At 42.8% G+C, this 17,441-nt stretch overlaps 1 protein-coding gene across 4 annotated transcripts in view; it reads right to left on the reverse strand.

Moving 5' to 3' along the window:
- The window catches only part of CAMK1D (calcium/calmodulin dependent protein kinase ID), a 228,829-nt gene that overhangs the window by 128,166 nt on the left and 83,222 nt on the right, over window positions 1–17,441 (reverse strand). For all 4 annotated transcript variants that reach the window (XM_075428202.1, XM_075428200.1, XM_075428199.1 and 1 more), the window contains exon 2: window positions 2,652–2,783. In XM_075428202.1, the coding sequence (XP_075284317.1) occupies window positions 2,652–2,783 (132 nt within the window). The remainder of the gene's footprint in view (window positions 1–2,651; window positions 2,784–17,441) is intronic.

Raw genomic sequence — 17,441 nt, forward strand, 5'->3', positions numbered from 1 at the left:
CATCATCCAAACCCTTTTCCATATTGATTCTGCCAGATCTGGATGATTTGGCAGGACTGTCAGGGGGACAAACCTTCTCCAGGGCAGCCCAAGGGTACAAAATCAATGTGATACTTGTGTGTACCAGTCCTGGACAAGGACAGAACAATCTCTGACTGTCCCTAAGAACCTGCTTACCACACACAGGGGGATGAGCAGCTCATCTGAGAGCTGGCAGAGGCTACAGGGAGGATATTCAGACTCCACAGTAGACCCCTGTTTGACAGACAAGCAGGGGAGCTCAAGAAGAGTTGTACTTGGCAGATGTCTGCCAGAAAGCAAACACCTCATCAGCAGGAAGACAGAAATCTAATGATTGAACATAGGAGGAGAAAGTCCCGTGTCAGACAAGATCCTTCTCTAAAGGATCACAAGGGGTTTGCTTGCATTTCAGCTAGGCAGGGTGTGCTTTGGGATTTTTATCCCAGCAGAGTTTAAGCACCCCTCAAAGGCACGATGCAAATCCAGAAAGGGAGACCAGGATCAACACACGTGCATATTTATATTTGCTTTGCATCCATCCTTTGTGGCTCTACACCTTCCTCTCAGGGCAGAGGGACCAGTTCCTCCCACCAGGCATCCTCTGCGCTCTTCCCCTTCAGAAGTGGCAGCTGGGTGCATGGCTTGTTAAGACTGTGGCACCTCAAAGCCATGCAGGGCAGCCCAGGGCTCTGGCATCCTACCCACTAATTAGACAACACACAAACTAACCATCCCCACTCACTATTAAGCTACCAGAAACAAAAGCAAGGACACTTAGATACCTTTGGAGCTTAGCAACAGCTGCTCAGGATCCACTCCACCTCTCTCAAATCTATTTTTGCTGACAGCTTTTGAAGCAGAGAATTCATTGAACCGAGAAGCAGGTTGATATCCCCTCTCCTCAACTGTAGGCAGATCCAGTTTGTTATTTTCTAAGCGTTTCCTTGGTGGCACATACAAATTCAGTACTGTGTCTGCTAGCAAAGATGTCTATTTTCAGAATAAATACAATGACATGCAAAGTTTGTATTAGCAACAGTTAACTAGAAGGCATTAGGAGATAAAAAAACGAAAGATCTCTCTTAAGGCTCTAACATGCATAGGACAAGAGACCAAGTAGACCTAATTGTATGAAATTCAGGAATTTTCCACCCACTCACTCTCCTGCCCTTGCAGCTGGAATAGCACAGCCTGGGTGCTGCCTCCTGGTTTCTCAGGAAATTGTTTGCAGAGAACAGAAATGTTTCACAACACAAAAGCAAGAAACAGCCTCAATGATTTCTCTGCTCTATTAGCCCAGGTTCAAGGCTGATGCATGGCAATCCTTACTGCATACCAGTACTGCTGCTCTTACACCCACTCACAGGTATCAGGAGACAAACCCATACAAAGAAAGGCTGTTTCAAGCTGCCAGTTATTGGCCGTTATTACCTGGTTATGCAGATGGCAACGGTTGAGCTTTATGACAGATTCTCAATAACGCTACACAGCAAGCCAACATGACGAAGGCTTGTTCACATTGTACTGACCTGATACAGCCCCAGCAATGGGAAGGCGACTGCAACAAGTGTTTGTAGCTGTTTGGAGCCCCACTTTTGTCCCTCTACTCAAAAGGATCCCCTCTGCCTCATACTGAGATGGCTGAGTTTGCCCTTGAACCTGCTGCTTTGACTTAGGCTGTCTGAGCATTTAGTTCAGAAGTATTTAGTTAGTTCTAAAGATTTAGGGTCAGTTTTGTCACATGGTGCCCAGCTGATCAGCCATCAGCTTCTACATGACCAAGAGCTAGGGCATGAAGTCCCAGTGCAGTAGGAATCAGAGTGCCCCAGTCCAATGCAGGCTTCTGTATAATTGTACTACCTTGAATTCAATGAGAAGAGAAGGTACTGCTAGAAGTTTAAAACAAGTTACATGGACCAATCCTAAAGCAATCAATCTCTTTCCATTTCCTACAAAGAAAGTCAAGGGTGACGAGTTCAGATCCAAGTGTCTTCGGTCAGGTGAGATAAATCCCACCTTCTGGGCGTAAGATGAGGAAGAGGTAAGAATCAAGCTTCTAACGACTACACTGAATTCATAGCAGTCATCAGCATTTCTTATCCATGTATTCCAGCCACAGTCAGGAAAAAATACACACTGTGGACAACTTTGATAAAATAGAAGTTGCTCTGCAAAGGCACTTCCAGAAGTGGCAGACCTACCTCTCCACGGCACAGGTTACCACCATCTCCTATAACAAACAAATAGCATGCCATACTTTTAGAGCAATTAGTATATAAACTGTTTTAAGCACTTGGAAATAACAACCCTGGTCCTCCTCTCCTCAAAGTCAGAGACCCAACTGCTGACATTATTAGTGGATAAGGTCTTTTTAAGGCATCACTTTGCTCCAGCCTCACACCACTCCTTTTGCACTTTGAAGTCATCCGGCTGTATTAATACAAAAGAAAACCAGAGCATTTCTCAAAATTATTTCAACATCATTTGAACTCAGTTGATCTTGTCTGCCTGTGATGAGCTGTCAGTCCTATCAACAACCCGTCAGTCACACTTGTCAGTCACTGCTCCTGCTCCTTAAAAGCAGGAGTCTAATCGAAGAGAAGACGCAGAAATGAAGGCCTGATACTTACTTTCTCAGGACTGCAATTTCATTCTCTATGCTGCTTTCCTTTCCCTTCAGTGCCTTCTTGGGAATGCACTTGACTGCAAAGAGTTTCCCACTTGCTCTCTCTTCAGCCAAAACAACTTCGGAGAATGCACCCCTGAAAGAAGAAAATAAAAACCCCGGTTTTAATTGGTGCCTTTTCTTCAGATGTTAACTGAAACATAAGCATTGAATCTAGTTCTTCTAGTGTCTTTTGACAGCTGCTCTTGTTAATCACAGCAATGGCACTATGAGCATCTTTCTTTGCCTTTACAAACATATGCAGACATTCACACAAAACGTTAAAGGGTTACCAAATACAACAGTTTTAAAAAAGAACCATAGTCCAGCAGAGACGTGAGTGAAGCTTGAAAATCAGAAAGTATTTTCTGCACACATGGGCACGGATTGCAGTCCAGCTGCTGTTTTGATGGATGATGTACTTTTCCCCTTCCTAAGGTTTTTGGAGGTTTAATTCACAGAGCAGCATGAAGTCTCTGGGACTAAATGATGCACCAGTGCCAAGAGTGCTCCCAGTTCCCCAGTGACTGCAAGAGCTCAGGGCCTCTGCTTTGGTCTTCCCTGGCAGCCCAGAGCATTTCCTCACCACTGGCTCAACCCTGACTCAGACAGGGAAGCAGCATCAGAATTTCTCTGTGTACACAGAGTTATTCCACAGCACAAACTGCTGTGTGTAACCACTAAAGCCAAAGAATCAGATTAAACCACAAGTCCAAATGTCGGCCTTAATAGCAGTCGCCCTACGGTTACCCCAGAGAGGATTACACAAATAAAGAAGCTTCATCACTGCAGCCAGTCACTAATTGCCAAAAGTGGGCAGTGCCTCTCCTTCATTAGGTTATTCCATAAGAGTGTATTATTTCTTGCACTCTCATCGCTTCCTCCAAAGCATCTGGACCTTACAGGGGAGAAGCCAGGAAAGTGTTACAGTCGGTGCTATGTACACTTTCTTCTGTTCTCAGTGTTTCTGAGCATTTGAGCATCATTTGGACACTGCTGGTCTGGATGGACCTCTTTGCTCTGGCACCCTGGGGCCGCTCATATTCCAGTGCTTGTTGCTTGTTTTGTAGTGAGGTACTGGGCAAGACAGAGCATTGGCCTGATGAGGAACAGCAAGTCTTTGCCTCTGTTCACCAAAACCTCTCCCCAAAGCACCTGCTTTGTCCAAGACACCTCAGAGTCAAAGACTTGTCTAACAAGGTCACAACTGAAGGATCCATCAGCTGAAGGATCATATTTTATTTATACAAAATAAAAAGGGGCAGGACACTTCATTTTTTCCCCCCACGAATAGATTACTCTACTCTTCTACATAGCTCTGTGAAAGGAGCTCAGGAGCAGGCTGAGCAAACCCAACAACGCTCCAGCCCACTCTTAAAACATCAATGTTTGATCACAGTCTCATTTGGCTACCACCAACTTTCTTTAATTTTCGTTCCCCACAACTGTTGCTTACCTAGATGTTTGTGGATAAACAGAAGCGTTTCCTTTCCTGGCCAGGCTCTTCCTTTCTAAGTCATGCACTTTGATGACACAACCAAGCGGCTGTGACCTCACCAACGGTTCCCAAGTTGCAAAACAATGGAATGAATCATTAAGCCAGCGGATAAGTGGATAAGCAAAAGGAAGACGCTTCTGCTTTGGAAAGAAAATGTTTGTTTACCCAGAAACACTTCTGTAGCCTGCAGTGATAGGGAAACCGCGATGGGAAGTTTAGGAATGGATTAAAGAAGGCTTTTACAAACTGTTACGGTGGATGTTTGACAGCTTGCCTGCATGTGGCAGTGACCCTCTGAACCCAGAATGTTTTGCCTCGTTTTTGCCAAAAAGGACAGATTGACCACATTTTCATGACTAAGTACAGGAACGATTCACTGTTTTCTGCTTTGTGTGTAATCTACCACAGCATGTCAGAACACCAGGGGCTCCAGTTTAGAGTCCACACAACTGGTCCTAACAGCTTGCACAACGAAGAAATCAAGCCACCCAACGTGTTCTTAAAGACCTATTCTTTGCTTTCCTATCACAGACAGTCCTAGTCATTTGATTCACTAAACCAGGTTTTCATTTTGACCCTCATGCTTGGGACAGCCAGACCAGAACTGCAATAAAATCGTTTTACTGGAAAGCCCTAAAACCTCTCAGTGCTTATCAGCTTCAGTTGCAGACCAAGGTGCTGAGAAACTCACAAGACTGGTCCCAGCTACATTTCATGAACCCCTGAAGTCCCATCTGCTTAAGCTTTCAACACTGCACTTCACTCCAGCTGTGTCTTGAACAAGCTTTTTGCCTTCAGTTAAATGCCATTAAAAGCAGTATATTCTCACTGCTCGTTTACTGATCACACAGCTCTCCCAGTGTTTATGGTATTATAAAAACACGGAGAGCTCTCATCCCGATCTGGATTTCATTGCTATTCCAAGACAACAAACTAAAGGCAATCCCTTTATATCTCCCTACGCAATAAAGCCAGCTTTGGGAAACGCCTCTATTTCAGCTGGCTTCACTGTTTTGCTGGATTTTTTTCTTGATTTGCCAGGACAGCCACAGGGTTCAATGGTTGGAAATAGCCTCTGTGAATTTAAACGAAATTTTTCAGGAGCTCCGAGATACTCATAAAACCCAGTTCCATATCTCCTTAACAACCTTTCTCATTAAAGCATGAAATGAGCTGAGCCTCAGCGACAGTGTTCATTCACATGTCAACCCTTGGCACTGACAGGGCGTTTTTTTACATGGAGTTTTATATGAGGCATGGCATGAAATTGCTGGTGCTGGGAAGATCCCCCGGGCAATGGGGGGGGGAAGCGCTGGGGTGGATCTGCTGGGAAGGTACGAGGGAGATGCGAGGCGGTCTGCACTATCCTGTGCACTATACGTACTCCTGAGTTCATGGAGCAAAGGGGGTGGGAAACAAGCAACAAGGCAATGGACAAAAGAAACACAGTGAAGTGCCAGAAGGAAAGAGAGGGGGAGGAACAGATGCAAATAGGGTTCACAGAGTTAAACATAGACTGAGAGGAACCCACGGTATAGAACAAGAAGAAAAATTGTAGCAGGGAGCATCAGCAAGGAAAAGGCAGCAAAGACACTCCTGGATTCTGCTGGAGTCAGGGGAGAGTCAGAAAAAAATAGTGTATAGATGGGCAGGCAATTATCATAATTTCAAACACACAGCTGAATTCCTCCACCCTTAATGATCCAGTCCAGCCCCTGCTAAATCCCTCTTGACTCACGCATGAATAGATAAATACTAGAGAGAAACTCAGAAAGACAAGGCTGCTCATTTTCTTGCTAAAAGCAATATATGCTACAGCAAATTCTCCGCCTCCTCAAAAAAAGTTCCCCAGAACTACCGACTTGGCAGGCTTGCCAAAGAAGACTTTTTCTCCCAAAGAATTAATGTGCCCTTTAAAATGAAGACATTAATGAAGGAAGAAATTTATCTCTAAGAATTTATTACGAATCCTTTTTGAGGGTTCAAAACTGATTGTGTACAAAGCTCTTTAAAAACGTTTGGTTTTGGAAAATGTTGCATTTTGCATCACCAAAGTGACAGGACATGGTTTATATTAAGCATCATCAAGCAGTGTTACACGATTAAAAAAAAAACACAGAACAAAACGAAACAGAAGATGCTGGACAACCAGTATGCCAACATCTGCAGCTCAGACAGGGCTCTGGATTAAAACCTTTCCTCTCCCAGGAGGTACTGCAGGGTCTCTATAATGACATGATGTTCCCAAGACCTGCCATTTGCAACCCATATGCCAGTATCTCCACGGTCATAGCACCAAGCCAGAAAGAGACTCAGAAACCTCTTGGTGAATCTTGACTTTTGAATTATGAGGTTTTATCTGAAATTTTGTACATGGAAAAACACATTTTCTGTGAAGTACGCCAGCAAATGGGGGTTCAGTGAAATAACGTGGAAGGTGTTTACTCTGTGAAAATATTTGTGGAGTTTTATTCTCCTTTTCCCCAAAAATATGGTCCAAAAATTATTTTCACATTGTGATACAGATTTAAAAAAAAAAAAAACAGACAAGAAGTTAATTGATTAAAAGCTGTGATTTTAAAGGTGCCCGCAATGACTGGGATGTCCCTTTCCCTTCAGCTGGGAAAGAGGTAATTGCAACCTTTCCAACATGCCTGGGCACCCAGCCTTCGTCTCTCCGAAGAGGGGCTTCAAACCCCTTCAGGAGCTTTCCTCGTCCTGCTTGGAGATTATAGCAAACAAACAAAAAAGCACCACAGTCTTGAGGAAGAAGGGCAGCGGTGGAAATGGGTAAACGAGAAACTTGTGCCAAATTAAACCACCTTTGGCCGCTGAAATAAGTATGTGGCAACTGAGCCTATTTCTGAAAGTTTTGACCATGTTATCATTTACCCTAGAGGATCAAGTCTTTTCAAACTTCTAATCAAGGCATAGAATAATTTGATGATCTAGATCATTTTAATAGGAATTAGAAACAGCGTAGGAGAAAATAAGAGAGGTTACATGACTTGATGTGTCACATTGAGATAACGACAAATTCCAGAAGGTTTTTGAGACTCTTCACCCGTTTGCACTCTTCTGGACCATGCAGCATTCTATGAGATGTCAATCTTCTATACCTTTAATTTGTTTAAATTATTTCTCATCCAGTTATTTTCTTTAATCTAAATTTAAAGATTAGGATTTCAAGATTATCACTGGAATACGAACGGCATTCATACCAAACAGACTGGATTTTCTATTAGAAAACAACGGCTACAAGACTAGGCTATTCTGCAGATCAAAGCAAAGTAAAAGCCAAACTACGTTTTCCTTCATCTGTTTGAACTATAATTTAATATGAGCACTTAATTTCTGAAATACAATGAACAACATATACTATGACAGCAAATCTGTTCACATTCATCAAAAAAAAATTGCTGTCACAAAAAATACTGGCAAAATGAAGACAAAGATTCGATGGAGGGATAAAACTTAATTTTTCCATTTGCAGAGACCTCCATGTTGAGCAGTTTTCCACTGCATTAGCAGGTGCTCTGTCATACTAAATCAACAGACATAGTCAGGAAACAGATTTCACTTCTTCGGGCTGTGTATAGCTAATGATCTTAATTATGATACAGTTGGCTTTATGTGTGTACTTTGCCCCAGAAAAACCGTGAAAAAAAAAATAGTGAACACTCAACTTTTGAAAAATATACCATGTCCACAGTGAAGATCATCCTGATATGTGAGAGCAACTGAATCAAAGTGGGATCAACCAAATCAAAGGTCATTTTCCTAGCACGGCTTTGGTAGCCACACACAAATTCTGCTTCTTGACGCCCCAAAGAAAGGCAACTTTAAACTGCACCCCAGATAGGGACACATATGTAAGAAAAAATCTTCTCTGGCATTTTCATAGCTTTTTCCACGGGTCTCAAGGAGTTAACTGTGGCTTGAGCCCAGGCTCTGTGTAACCAGCACATACCAGGGAGATTGTGGTCCTGCAGACTATTTTCCTACTAAGCCATTTTTCTGCACAAGTCCTGTTCTATGTTTTTTTATTAAATTTTCTACTCGGTCACTTCTGTACACACATCCTCATTCTCCCAAATTCCAGGCGCATCCCAATATAAACACAAACTAAAGCTGGAAACAGAGATTTTCACTCCAATGTCATGTCCACGAATGTCCTGAGGTCTGTATGAAAATGAAATTATAATGTAATTTTCAGAATTTCAGTGATATCTGAATGCAAAGTTAACAAAACCAAAGAGTGGAGGGTATTTTTGCCCAACGAAGAGCAAAGGAGAAGGCTTTCAGGACTGTGTTACATGTGGAACAGAAGTCAAATATCCCTACACATGAATATAAATTTATGGGGAAAGAAACAGACTTCCTAATCTGGTTGCAGCCATTCACTCTTTAGAGGACAAATGCTTTTTCTAGCTATTTTCATTCATCAAGCACACAGTCCTGACCCTGCAGCCCCTTCTATGGCAATGCTTCCTCTGTCTGGGCAAGAGCAGAACCACCAGGATCTCTGTATTAACACCAGTATTTTTAGCCTCACTACTCATTTAACTTCCACCAATCCACTCAGCCACAACTGAAAATGCTTTTTTCTACCTTGGGGCCCAATGAGTGTCTACTGTAACACCAGACATGGTCTTGCCCTGGGCTGTGTCTGAACCTGGTTCTCCTTCCTAGGGCTGAACCTGATCCCCACCCCCATGGAGATGCCTGATGCCCAGGGTGGGGCTGCTATCACCCGTTACAGATGACGAACAGCACTTCCAACTGTGCCAAAAGGCTGTTGCTATAGCCCGATGGATGCTCAAACGATAACGGCAAGGGGCAAAAATACTCTTTGCTGGTTGTTCCTGTAGCAAGGAGATCCTTTCTGGACCATTGACATGTTTCTCTGTGCCCTGAGCCATTGCCCCACACCAGCACTCGAAGCATTTTGTTGAAACTAGAAGATACATTAGGAGCATTGGAGTCTTCCAATGGGCAGCCACTTCCCCACAGTGCAAGAGGAGCCCAGGAATCACCATGCCCAGGGATGGGCAGAACATCCCCAGCTCCAGATTTCATCTCTCCAGCCACCTTGCTTCTCCCTCTCTAACATGATTTTTGGGAGAGGAGAACCACATCAATAGACAGGTCTCTGCTGGGACTTGTAGCCACGACCATAACAGAGACATGTGACAATATCATACTGCAGGTAGAGCTTCTTCTTTCTACCCTTATAAACCAGTTTGGTTTTCTCCCGGCGTTACAGGGTGACTTGCTGCAATAGACTGAGCAGCGCAAAGCTTTCCTCTGGCATAGTCACCAAAAGTGTTTAGATTTGTTTGGATTTAACTTCCATTTTTTTGGGTACTATTATCTGCTATTGCAACAACAGCTTAGTGTTTTGACAGTTTTTGTCACCAGTCAGCTGAAAGAGTTTTAATGCCAATTTGAGGTTTATATTTTCTTCTGTTTTAACTATTCAGTATTTTACACTCTCAGGAACAAAAAAAAAGAAAAAGAAACAAAAACCAAATCCAAAACAAAACAAATCCACGAAACAAACCTAGAATTAAGATTGAAAATCCATGTCAGCTACTTAAAGGAAAGCTTCTTAGAGGAGTGAGACTTCTATGAAGCCAGAAAACACCAAAATAAAGTTGTACTTTATAAAGCATGAAATTATGACAATATAGTCAATGTGGTTTCCTTCACACCCTTGCCTCTTCCCCTGGACCAGAACACAACCACCTCTTTCACCCAACGAAAAATTGCTGGAAACCATTTAAACCATTCTGTAGTTGAAATTGGTTCTTTACTCCAGGATGAATTTCATGTTCACATTGTGGCATGGCACACCCCACCAGCACTCAATTTCACAGAGAAACTCTCTTGCAATGAAAGCAGGAGAGCAGAGCACTGCTGGGATGGTTTCCAGTCATGCGGACGGGAAATCCTCCAGTGCTTGGGGCACTCCTACACCAGCAGGGTGAAGGCTCTGAAGCACATGGACAAGGAGACTCCTAGGCAAAAAAAGCCATTATGTGCAGACCACAGCAAGGAATATGGGCTTCAGTACCATTAAACTTAGGTACAAAGATGAATAAAACACATAAAGCACAGAAATTTAGCCAAAAAGAAAAGTTTCTGGACAATCTCCTCCCTTTCTGAGATGAACTGATTTGTTTTAGCTGCCTGGTGTATGCTAATTTAATTGGATGCTATGCAGTCTGTTCTGAGACAGTGATGCATGGATGCTAAAAAGAGAAACTGGCCCGGCACAGATCTCCAGTCATGTTTGTTATTACAGTCTCTTCTTTCCTGAACTGCTTTCTCCTTTCTGATTAATCCTGACCCCTGTTAAAAAGGGAAGTATTGTCTTTAAAGGCCTATTACATTTACTTTACATCCTCTGTGGCAATCACAGTAAAGCTATCCAGAATCAAAAGAAAAACATACAGCTTTCTGTATTGAGCTCTTCCTTCCATTATATACTTCACAAATGAGCTATTAAGCAGTTTATTTTCTCCACTGATGATCATTTTCTTTCCAAAGTGAATATTTAAGTACCTTTTTTCCACTTTCATCTTATAAGACAAAAGGAGCTCATTGTCTCCCAAGGTTTATCTGATGGCAGCATTCTCATGAGGAAATAACCTTTCTTTTTCTAATAATGACCTCAAACCTTCCTTGAGGCATAAGTGATCTCCATAATTTTTTTCCAAAGCATTTCCCTCTTCTGACTCTGACATATGCAGGGTCTATTACCACACATCTGATTTCTGGAGATCTTATCTGGCCGTATAAAGCAGATCACACCAATTTGACAAAGCATGTTTCTTCTTCCTCCACACGGAAACTTACAAAACTATCCAGCACACCATGGCACTCTCCAAGAGGCTGGCTCAAGTAAGGAGCAACTGGATGACAGTGCACCTTTTAGAGCAAAGCAAAGGTAGTGCAGACACTATAGTTTTGCTCACAACAATTCCTATATTCCTTCTAAAGCAAAAGTCTTTAATTAAGATGAAACTAGCAACAGCTGAAAGAGCAAGTAACTCTGCAGTTGTGTCTAAATCATGCAAAACTCCCATTTAGCCAGGAGTTTTGCCTAAAGGTGTCTGCATCCTCACAAATCCAAGTTTCAGAAGTCTGCACAGCACCTCGTTCCGGTGGCTTTTATCTCTCTACAGAACAAACCCAAGTATCAGTTCTGGTGGTCATCTTCAGCAATCATAAGCAAACGATTGTATTACTTGACCTGTGATTTTCAAATACCAACCCTGTTTTTCATTAACTGTATGGCCCATTCTACAGATGAGGAACCTGAGGAACAGGAACCACACAGACAGATTCTTCTTGCTTAACGTTACTTATAAGCGAGAAACTGCACATAATATAAAATTGCACACTCCTTTTGTACTCAACGGAGAAGCATCTCCAACAGATGATTACATCCCATCCTAAAATATATTGAGGGCAGCACACTATGACTCTGTAGGACTCCTTAAGCCCTGTCAACCAAAAATCCACTGCTCCATTTGCTGCCTGACTCTGGTCAAAGTGATCATATGAGATGACCAGACATTAGCGCTGAGATGCCCATCAGGCAGCTGCAAATAATTCAGGTGACTTTCAGCCTTAGGATCTGGTCTTTCTTCAAGAGAAAACATTGTCTGACCACCCAGAATTAAACTCCTCTGACCACATGTACATGGATGTTGTTGACATCTTAGCCATTCCTCCATGTCTCCTGTTATGGGCAAAAGATGGCCAATACAGCAGTGTCATCAGTTTGCCCTGGGGTAACTATCTAACACTGATCAGATGAATCAAACCCTAAACATATCTCTTGATCTTCATTGAGAGCAAAGGGAGCCTACGGGGAGAGATGAAGATGTCCACAGTGTGGACACTTTGAAGGCTAAGGCAGACCAATCTCCTCCCCAGCTCATAGGACCTGAATACGCAGAATAACCACATATTCAAAACAAAAGTAGGATTAGGATTTGTAAGGCTTCTATGCCCATGATCACAGCACAGTTCCTGCCTATTCTAAGGACAAGTTTAGATTAGTTAATCAGACCACGAAACCAAGGCACATCTCCTAGGATCTGCCTTTTCCAGTTTAATCCTTTAGACCCAATCTGCAGCCCCCAGTCAGGAAGCACTCCCCATGAATGTGATGAGCAGCCACTGAAAGAGGAGGTCACAGGGTTCAGAGCTGTCACAAGCACAGCTGAACGATTCCCATTGTGTAAGAGCCCTTCTGTGCTGCTATGAAAATTTAATTGGCTTGTTCTCATCCTGTTGTTACCCATCCAGCCAGTCCTGCATATCTGTTTGAAATATTTGGACTAAAAATGAGGTGCATTTTGTATCCTCGCCCACTCCAAGTCGTAGCTCAGAATTTAAAAAAAAAAAAAAAAAGATACTGAGAGGCACAGTTCAGTACAATGAAATACAAATTATTTCGTAGCTCAGAACTGAGCTACGAGAGGAAAAGCTACAACAGGATATCCAGAGCTCCTTCTGCAGCCTTACCTCCAATGGCCACCTCTTAAAACACTAGAAGAGTGTTTGCTTTCCTAATTCCCAGCCTCTTGACTCGTGTATCCACATGTGGTTTCATGTCTGAGGTACATTAAGAAATCTTAGCAAACTGGTTTGCCTAGTAACCAGCAGGCTTGAAAATAAACTTTTTGGCAAAGATTATTCCAGTGTAACTGTACATGGAAGTTACCAGGAACTTCTGAAACTCACAGACACTTCTGCTAAAAGAATTGTCATACACTCTCCGAATGTGCAAGCCTAAGTCCGCTTCTCACTGAAACTTCAATGCAAAAAGGTTCTTGCTTTCAGCTTCAGTTGACGAGGAATCTCTCCATGGCTCCATGTCTAAGGTGCTGTGTCGAGACTACAGAGGTTACTCACAAAATACGTGCAACACCAGCACAACGTTCCTCCCATGAACTTACTGTCATAAGCCCCCACACTGCTCTAAAGGCACATTTTTGATGTCACGGAGTTATACTGGGATTAGCCAAAAGGAAATTCCCCAGGAGATGTAAGGAACCAGAAGCTGCACCACCTTCGATCCAAACTAAGCCCAGCCTAAGTGTTGATCTAGATAAAGCAGGAGGCATATGAGGGCTAACAACAGACGTCCTCTGGGTTTATCCCATGCTTTTGACAGCAGAGAAGGCTAGTGACACATGCAGCAATCCCATCCCCTGAGGCTGGGAACCATCCCTGCCTTCTGTTGCCTTACCCATATAATGGTAGAAGTCAGTGTCAGGAGGGACAGAGTCCCTGCAGCATGGCAGACCTGCACCAAAGCAGTTGAACCCATTAGTGAACCACAGCAGAGAAAAGGTGCTGGTGTTCCTCACATTTCGTGTGAAAGGAGGATGGATCTCAGCACTCAAAGTGTTGAGTCTGGTTCATGGAAGCCATCAGTCATTGAGATGGTCTATGGAATCCATGAGCAGTGAAACAGATATTGACATCTATGTCATATTGTCCATACAAGGCTTTATATTCCTGGTTTAATGGCAACCAGTTTAGTCTTCATAGAAAACAATCACTCATGTACTTACCAACCCTGCTGGTGAGGAGGTGAAGACTGAAGACCTCCAGATCTACTTAGGCAAGGTGCTGAGCTTCACCTGGCTTGCCAGAACCATGAGAGGCTCCAACTGCCTGTGGCTTCACCATACCCTACAAACACATGCCAGTGTTGGCCTACTTGTGCCTCAGTCTTCACCTCCCATTCCCCAATCAGCAGCAGCACAGGAGGAATTACCTCAGTGCCCTAGTCAGCTCACAAACACCAACCAAAGTCAGCTGCTGCATAGGGAAGACCTTATGTGTTGGAAAACTTCAGCAGAAACAATCTGACAGCAACGCTGATTCTCTTTATCTGAAATGTAACCATAGCACATTATAGTCTCATAATACAATGACAAGTTTCCTAGGAGATGACTGCCACGCACCCTACTTATTTTTAAAAATGAAATTTCTCAGAACTCATTTCCATCTCAGGTTGACGGGCTACACACACATTGACAAGCACTACCACCATTCTTCTCAGCTGTCATGCGGGTCCAGATAACCCAGCCCAGACCTTGGATGGCAGGTCTGAACAGTACCCTAAAATGCATGATGAGCTGGATGAGGGTGGGGAGAGGGGAACACAGTTCTTCAAGCCTGACCATAATAATTTCTGTGTTTGTTTAGAAGCTGTTACATAATTTCAAACATGAATAAAAAGGAAGCAGCATATTATCCTCCCAGGTGACATGCACCCCAGAAGATGAAGGTCCTCTGGAAGGTTTGCATGAGAGCACTGGCAAAGTGATGAGGAACAGGCAGGATTGCAGGAATCTCTCTCTCAATGCACCATAGACGTTATCTGTGGCCAATGCCCCAAAATACTACCAGCAGCAGGCCACTGGCAGTGAGTGAGGAGCTAAGCTGAGCCTGGTCCAGCTGGTAAAAGCTGCCACAAGTTGCGTGTAGTACAGATGTGCTGTGGTCGGTACATCAGCCCACAGAAGAGATGAGCTACAGAGTATTCAAAACAGGCTAAAAGTTGATTAAAAAAAAAAAGCTAGAAAGATTCCAGAACTTTGGCCTCCCGGGGACCTTCTGTTTATTGTCATTGAAAGGGCTTGGAATGGTTGGACACTTAATCCTGACAACAAGTGCACAAGTCGATCCCTGAGGTCATTTCAGGAATAGATCAAAACCGGACAGTGTCTCTCCCTGCCATGATCAGACCGGGAGGTTCACTATGAAGAAATAAGCTGAGTCCTTTAAAACATCACAGGTCAAAAGGTTGTATGTGAAACTGCTGGAATAGCAGAAAAAGCATGATACTTCCTTGGGGAAAAGAGTTTTGCTTTCTATTATGAGTAAGAGCCTAATTTGATTAGAAATTTTATGCTGTCTTTGAAACAAAGCCCTTTCCTCATTAAAAGATTTCAATTTCTAAGTGAACGAGAACTCATTCCAAGTGAACAGAGTCTTGAGGATCCTGAAATGTAAACTCACATGGCTTCCTCATGAAAAGTATCCTTTTTACCTGGTTAAAGGAAGACATGAAGCAGGCAAAAAATGCTGAACAGCATTAAGCAACAGGGTCTCCCCACTCCAGGTCCTTTCTTTAGTAACAGCCATTAACAATTATTTAAGGAAAGTGTAAGAAATAGAGCTCATACAGCATAAGACTTCCCCCTCCCCATCCCGTTTATCTCCCTAGACTCCCTGCAAGTGACAATTGCATTGGCCCATCATGTCTTAGCTACCTATCCTCTACTAAACTGTAGAATTCATTTTCTTCAGCCCATTTACACTTTAAATTTCACGGTCTCTTGTAGAACTGAGCTCCACTGAGTACAAATTACATGAGAAAAGTTCTTTTTTGTTCATTTTACATTTGCTGCTTGGCAATTTCTTTCCATAACTCTCTAGTAAAACACATTTTAAATATGTTAAGTCACTAAGTGCTTTCCCATGTCACATAATGGGTTTTAATCACAAATACACTGAATGGTTTTTAAATCAGGACTAGAGAGAGGTGCTAGAAATGATCAGCAAAAGGAGTCTGCAGAACTGAATTCCCCTTTACTCTCCACGGCAAGAAACTCTGGATCTACAGCAGGATACATGAGACAAACCCAAAGTTCTTAGGAAAGGAGGTATAACCTCTTAGACTGTGCTAAATCTTCGCTGTCATGTTTAATTTTGGAAGAAGAACTATAACAATTAGGAAACCTGTTAAACAAGGAGTGAGAAGGTCCTAGGAGACAGAATCAGAACTAAAACTTGCAGCAGGAAAAAGGACTGTTTAAAACATCAACACTGGAAACTCAGAACAATTATACAACCCACATAAAAAGAAAAAAAAATAGAGAAGTCTGGCAGACCAAAAAGCTGGGCAAGTAAAACTATGAGAAGACAGACAGCATCCTCAAATTCAGAACTTTTGTATCCAAATGAGCAAATAAAAATGGATTTTAAGTTCTAGTGGGTGAAACATAAAAACTTCAAAAGGCAAGAAAAAGCATTTGAAGAACAAGTTACAACAAGCAGAAAATTCAGTAAAGACTATTTCGTACATATCAGAAGCCAGAAGTGTGCCAGGTCACTGATGGACCAGGAAGCAATCAAGTATAGAAGCAGCATGAGTAAACCCACATGACTATAGGAAAAAAAAATAACTTTTTTGGCATTTGTGCTCACTGCAGAGAGGTTTGGGGAGGTTCTCACACTTGAAACATTCTTTACAAGTTTGGTAGAAGGAGTTATAGACTGGATTGATCCAACCATTCTAGTGGAACTTATACATGAAACTACTGGAGCTCTAAACACAGGCTGAAGTCTCTCCCTTAAAGCTTTATGGGTATCCAAAAATCAGAAGGCAGCTTACGTATGACAATTCTAAAAAAGGTGTTCAGAAGAACAATTCAGGAATTACAGGGAACTCCAGATTAGTAAATCTGACATCAGCAGTTCAGTAAATCTGTAATGAAGAACATCCCTCTGGCAAAAGATGGAATTATAGAACACCTGGAAGAATACGACAGATTGCGGAAAAGCTAATATGGCTTTTGAGAAGAGAGGCCTAGCCTCAGAAATGTACTGGAGTACTCTAGAGGGGTGAACGTGTGCGTAGATGAGGAGATCCCACTGGTGTAGGTAGTCTGCTTAGATTTCAACGGGATGCCTCAATGCAGGACCTCTGAGCAGCTGAGCTGTTAGGGGATAGGAGAAGCTTCTCACATGGATAGAGCACTGGTTAAAAGACAGAAAACAGCAAGGAATAAATGATAAATCCATTTAATATCCAGTGTCAGGGATTACTAAGAAAGCAGTCTGCCACACCCCAAACGCTTCATGCTGTTGAGATCCTCCTCCTCATCTGCAGGATATGGCAGAAGCAGGGAGGGCAAGAGGGATGATCAAAAGTGTGAAACGGCACCATTATGAGGGATTACTGAATCAACTGGTACTCTTCAGCCTGGAAGGGACAACTGAGGGGGACAGAATAAAGCTCAGAGTGGAGCAGGGCAGGTAATCACCATCCCTTCCAACACAAGGATGAGGTGACAGCACATGAAGGCAGCAAGGATCCACTTTAAAACAAAAATCTTCCAGGTTCTTTCCATAGGACACAGTGGATATTAACAAGATTCAGAAAACGACTGGAAAAATACTGGCGATAAAATCCATCTCAGAGCACTAAAGACACCATTT

The sequence above is a fragment of the Opisthocomus hoazin genome, chromosome 8 (genome assembly GCF_030867145.1).
Source record: "Opisthocomus hoazin isolate bOpiHoa1 chromosome 8, bOpiHoa1.hap1, whole genome shotgun sequence".
In the NCBI taxonomy this organism is placed as follows: Eukaryota; Metazoa; Chordata; class Aves; order Opisthocomiformes; family Opisthocomidae; genus Opisthocomus; species Opisthocomus hoazin.